The 6,230-nt window shown below is 40.0% G+C and overlaps 1 protein-coding gene across 2 annotated transcripts; it reads right to left on the reverse strand.

Moving 5' to 3' along the window:
- Window positions 1-3,785: 3,785 nt before the first annotated feature.
- On the reverse strand, window positions 3,786-5,822 carry PRR32 (proline rich 32). 2 transcript variants are annotated; one of them, XM_019421797.2, is made up of 2 exons: window positions 5,649-5,822; window positions 3,786-4,822 (listed from the first exon to the last, which is right to left on the reverse strand). In XM_019421797.2, the coding sequence occupies exons 1-2, from the start codon at window positions 5,666-5,668 to the stop codon at window positions 3,943-3,945; spliced, it is 900 nt and encodes a 299-aa protein (XP_019277342.2). In that variant the 5' UTR covers window positions 5,669-5,822; the 3' UTR covers window positions 3,786-3,942. The 2 variants fall into 2 exon arrangements, with proteins under 2 accessions (XP_019277342.2, XP_019277343.1); XM_019421798.2 differs by lacking the exon at window positions 5,649-5,822 and adding an exon at window positions 4,917-5,038.
- Between the last annotated feature and the right edge of the window lie 408 nt (window positions 5,823-6,230).

A 6,230-nucleotide genomic window follows, 5' to 3' on the forward strand; every position in this document is an offset into this window, starting at 1 on the left:
CATTCTAAAGCACTTCATCTCTTTTCAACTGACAGTGGTCCTACCCCTCTCTATTTTTAATCTTCTGTCTTTCTCCATGAGTTTTTTTCACATGTGCAAACACCATCGTTCAAACCCTGTCCTGTGCTCCTTGTGTTACTTTGCCTCTGAGTCAAAGCTTTTCAAATCAGAGTGTTGGATGAAGTCAGTTACAAATGAATATTTCCCCATCAATTATATGATTAAACAATTAGATGGACAAAATCCTTTATGGTAAGATTGATGGGTTTGGTTTGTGTGCTTTATATTATCTTATTCCACTTGGAGAAAGAGATTTTCAGAGTTGAGAAAAATACAGTCAGTTTATCTCCATAAAGTCATACAGGATACTGGTCCATTCTCAAAAAACAATGGAGGAGTCACTTCATAAAAATAAGTACCACAGATAAGTTCTTTGAGAAATCAAGATACGGAGAAAGCCTTTCTAAGTAGTAGTGAAGTCCCCAAAGGTGGGTGAAGAAGCATATGTATTTAATCAGTCTTTAGTAAGAGTACCACCTTCTCAAGTACTTAAGAAAAAGATTGTATGATGAAGCACAATTTCTCTGACTTCTCAAATCTAGAGTTGAGTTGATAAATGCAATACACTCCATTATTATAAGAAAAAATTAATATTACCACAGAGAAATAAATGGGTTATTTCACTTAATTTAGTCTCATCAGTTGTCTTTCTGGGGGAATGTGACTACATCCAGCTCATTACAAAAAAGACATGCAAAGTTCTGTGATAGCTATGGAATCAACTTATGACATGACATAGTGGTTTTTGTTTTTTTTTAAGTAAACTTTACACCCATTGTGAAGCTTGAATTTACAATCCCGAGATCAAGACTCGCATGGTCTACTGACTAAGCCAGCCAGGCACCCCATGACATAGTGTTCTTTAATCTGTCTAAAATTTCTTTTATCTCTGGTTTTGGCCCATTGATCTTGAAATAAAGTCATTTTACATAGTTCTGTATTTAGGGCCTACAAAAATCAGCATCTCTCAATAACACGTGATAATCCAAATACATTGTTATAGTATAATGTAATAGTTATGTAAGGATATCTTTCTCCTCCATTTTATATATGCTACCTAGTTATTGAGTGGCAGCCACCAAAAAAAAAACAAAAAACAAAAACAAAAACGCACTTATGCCATGGTAAATAAAGATAGCACTATGATCTCAACTTGAAAACTCCAGTGCAAATAAATTATTTGGTCCTGGTTAGTATTTGTTATAATAATTCTCAGAAAAATGAAGTGTACTTTTAATGTCATTCTGGTTTATGAAAGACTATAAACTTAAAAAATTTCATAACTTTGAACTTTAACCTTTTCAGTATTCTGCAGTTTGATTGGCTCCATGTGTACTTCTTCCATCGGGCTGCAGAAGTTGTAAACACTGGAAAATAGAAATGGCTAATGAATCATACTTGGGACATGGAAAAGGTCAAAGTTTTACAGTTTATGATTATCTTCTAGAAAATATATAGGACATTAAAATTCCAATGCTACAGTCTTGTGACAAAGAATATAATGAGAACAATAAATAATAAACAGTATGACATGAATCTTCTTGTGACAATGATTATAACTTAGAATAGGGAATACTTAACCAACCCATTCCCATTATTATCAGAAGAAAGGGCCACTTTATTAATGTTTATCTTTTCCTTTTGCAGTTAAGAGCTATTTAAGCCTCAGAAAAGAAAGGGAAAATGCTATATGTCCAAGAGTGTTGAATATATTTCATTATAAGCACTTTCCAAAATCAATAGGATGTTGGTGCTGTAGGGTTAATATTATCCAGGATAATTTAAAAATAGCAATTTTAAGGCAAATCACATGTTTAAAATTAATCTCCTACTGTCATGGAGGATGTTGACACCTATGATAACAAAGTGATACATTATTTCCGTACAGAAGGTATGAATAAACAAAAATATTTACATTTTGCTTGCATTTAACACCAGGATCCCAGGCTTATTCCATACTTGCATACCCTGAAATTTTTTATGCAGGCACAGAGCTCTACATAAACTAAAGAAAATATATTTATCCTACATCACAGAGTTATAAATAAAGTGTCAGTGTTTCAATTTGCTAATAGTTATTTTTTATTGCTCACTGTAGGTATTCAGTGTTTAGAAGTGATATAGAAAATAACACAGAGGGCATTAGGAAAGAGAACAGAGGGTTGAAAAAGAGCAGATTGTGTTGGTGGCCCTTTCTTGTTACAGAAAATTTATCAATCATGGATGGCTGTAATTGTGAGTAGTCTTTCTGAGCCTTTACCATGCTACTTCCTTTGAGAAGGAAAACTTATCCTGTCCTGCTGTCATTTACCACACCTTTTGGCAACTCTCCAGAGATGCAGCACTGTTGTTGACACAACAACTTGATTTCTTGTCAAAATATCTTTTAACATCTGGCTCAAAAGATATTTCTGATGATTATAAGCGTGCCCAACTCCTCTGTTCATTAAGGCTGAAAATTCAATAAGTGTTTGGTACGCTGAGACTAAGCTACCTCATAGTGAGCAGCTGTCAGATGATTTGCTGAATACTTCTGCTCAGGCCACCACAGTGAATTGATGGAATTGTGCCAGCTTTAGGACATATACGGAGTGAAGGGAATTTTAGCAAGCACTAACCAGATGCTCCTTCTAAGCTTTGCACTACCACCTGTAAATTTAAACAATCTATTATGAAATAAATGGAGACAAAACCCTTTATGGATCCATGTGTCCTTCGTGTCAGAGTAGCAACAAACCGGTTATTGGTGCTAAAAATACATCAATGGCTTTGGTTATAGGCAAGGTGCCTTTTGGATCTATAGGTTGTGTCAGCCTTTAACTGCTTACATCACCTACACCACCAGTTCTGGACATGAAAAATGTTTATTTGAAGACCCATCACCTAAAGACATTTCTAATTTAGTGGTTATTCATAGATAGTGACACTTTACTACATAGTGAATTGGGTTGTACCGTAGTTAGAATGACGGTCTTTCCATTCTGCATGTTGTGCCTATACCCGTCATTTGAATTTGAAAAAGCTCCTATCCAGGCATTGTGATAATCTCTCAGAACTGTCATTATAATGGGGCACTGCAGCACATTATAGAGTACAAACACAGCAGTATCTGAGAAAATCTCCTGAGTAAAATATTTTCATTTGTGTTTAAAAGTTATGAGTAGATAGTAGCTCTGTGTTCAGGCCAAGAGGTGAAGGGACCAGCCCTGTTCCACCTTGTTCCTGGACTTTTATTAAGCCAACTCTGTATATACCATGTACTTAAGTAACAGTGTAATGCTGAGGGGCAAGCTAGTTCAAGTTTGAAGCAATGGTCTACAACTCTCCCATCTCCCGTGCCTCTGTTCTTTCCTCATCTTTCAGCCTGGTTCTGCCTCTACCTGGCTGTGAAATGTTGGCTATTTCTCTCACCTCAGTCTCATCTGGCTATTTTTACTCTGTGCATTTTCCTCTACTATATAGACTTTAGTCTACTTTATGTACCTTATCAATACTGCTCTGAGCAACCCCCATAGCCTTAGGCAGGTAGGAATTACCCACCTTAGATTTGGCCTAGCAAGAACCCAATGGACCCTCTCCTCTAGTCACAGGGCTGCAAGCCACAGCTAGGGATTCAACTAAGCTACTTAGCACTAGCACATTAATGCTTTAATTTCCTTAAAGATAAAAAACAAAAGCCAAGGCTTAGGCTCCCAGGGTGATGTTTTTAAAAAGAATTCACAGTATTTCAAACTTCAGAATCTTTATTGAATCTCCAAGCATGTAAGGCACATTAGTGCTAAACAGAGTCTAAGAGGGTAGAGGGGTTTGAAATATAAAAACATAAATGAGTAATTTTCACTTTTTCCCCCAATCCTTTTTTCCCCTCCTTCCTTTTTGTCTTCAGTTGTTCTCTCTGTTTGAGGGCGCAGGAGCCGGCATACCCCAGGAAGGAAAATTGGCAAAATAAGAAGGCAGTGGAGGACCAAATATTGGGGGTGGAGCAAAAGCAATAGGCATAGCAAGAAATGGACTGAAACTTGGAGGTCTTGGAGGTATAAAGCAATGAGCGGTAGGGCGAGAAGGTAAACCTGGAGTACTGGAAGACAATGGGAGAGGCCTTGGCCAGTTCTCCGCAGGGTGCCGCAGGCCTCCTGGTGGGAAAGAAACATGAGCCAGCCTTTCTTTCCCAGTCATTCTCGTATTTCTTGAAGGCAGCTCCATCATCACCCCTGATCTAACGGTGGGGATATGAAGGGGGTCTCTTACTTGTGGACCCCTAGATGGAAAGAACCCCTGACCTTGTGGCAAAGCCACGTATAACCTCGCATTATTGCCACCTCTCTCGGTGCCCCCACTGCTGACCCTTGCGCCCCCTATCATCAGTGGGGGAGTGCTGCCAGAGAAATCCTGGGGCACATTAATAGAATTCTCTCCCCTAAGCCTCCAGCCTGCCAGCCCCTCAGAGCTATTTACTTCTGCTGTTGCTAAGGACTCTTCCGCAACAGCAGGTGGTGACCCACAGGGGTGTTTGTGAGATCTCGAACTATCGACAGGAATGCAGGCTCCCGCGGTCTGGAAGGGGCGCTCCAGCTGCTCTCTTGCCAGGTCGGTCAGCACATTAAGAGGAGGTCTCAGCAGGACACGATGGTGGCCCAAAGGTTCTGCATCATCTTTCGGCAGAGAACTCGGACACTGGAGGGACATGTCGTCAGGGCGTAGCTCCCGGATCCCACACTCGTCTGCAACTACTCCTCTGGGTGAAGGGGCATGCCCTCCAAGGCTTGAAAAAATAGAAATAAATAAGTCAATAAAAATGGGATTGGTGGCCAGACAATACCTGAAACATGTGATTGATTAAACTCGCTGGTATATACCAGGGGAAAGGGAGCGCCCGATCTCCTCCCACGTGTAATCAGCAAGCACTTTTAGAGCCCACTTTCACCATGTCAGGTGGCTTCTTTAAGAGGCAGACTACCCAATTTCTCCCTTTCTGGCTTTCTTGTGGCTCCACCCCATTCTCCATTTCCCCACCTCCTCAAGGCAGTAAGGAAGCTGAGAAAACCCAGAGAGCTTTCTTAAAATAAGTCTGCAGTGCGCCGGTTCGCCATGCTAAACACAGCTCCTTCCAGTCCCGATAGGACCTATATTCCACTAAAGCCCAGCATTCAGATTCTGGCAGGAGTGTTTTGGAAAGTCTTGTGAGTGAAAACTTTTTTTTTTTTTTCCTCTCCGCAGAAGTAGAAGAAACGTTATTTGTGTTAACGAACACTCCAGTTTGTTTTAATGAAGTATCATTCAACATTTTCACCGAGTTTTCTTAAAACTGTCTTTCATTCAACCTGTACCACAACCTAGAGTATGAATTTCCTCAAGTTTAAGCCCAATTGTTTAAACTAAGGATTTCAACTTTTGTTTCAAAATTACACTTGAAAATCCCCGCCCTTAAATCCAGTATTTTTAGTACTTGAGTTTGTGTCCTGCAAGTTTTTGTCTGCGATCCCCTCCTGCACTCCCTCCACCCACTTGTCCCTGTCCCAGTTACACAGGAAAACAATTCAAACTGCCTTTTGCCTTCAAAATTAAACAAAACTCAGTTTTGTACTTACACATTTTCAATACAAGCCATGGAGAAAGTAGGTCAGGAAAGCCTCCCTGAGGTGATGGAGAAAATCAGCTGAACGCCCACACAGGCCAACTCGGTCTGGAGAGACGACTCGTGCTTCTGCCTTAGAGCAGCTTGGCAACTCGAATGAAGCCAGGGACCAACTGCTTCTTTCTAGATTTGGAGTTCTCTTTCTGAGGTTAGCAGTTGCTAGGGAAGGGAGGGAGAAAAGGAGTGAAGAGGGGGAGGGGATAAATCTGTGACACTCCTTTGAAGCTAAATGTAGGACTCCTTTTTGCATAGTAGTAAGTGGATGGTAAGAGCATTCACTAAATCAACCCAATTGCAGACAAATCATTTCAAGATTTTAGAAGAATCATGGAGACATGATACTTTATGGAGAATTATTTCTTAAGTTTTAGTTAGGCAAGGTAGTTACCATCACGTCTCTTCCTAGAGTTTGGAAATACAAACATTGAGCAAGGTACCATGCTTAGTCTCCTAATTTAAATTCGAGTTTTGAAGATGCATAGTTGGTGGGGAACAGAAGTTTGTGGGGTTAAATTGCTTTTCAATCTGTCTTTCT

The sequence above is a fragment of the Panthera pardus genome, unplaced genomic scaffold, assembly GCF_024362965.1.
Source record: "Panthera pardus isolate Hobbes unplaced genomic scaffold, ASM2436296v1 HiC_scaffold_27, whole genome shotgun sequence".
Lineage (NCBI taxonomy): Eukaryota > Metazoa > Chordata > Mammalia > Carnivora > Felidae > Panthera > Panthera pardus.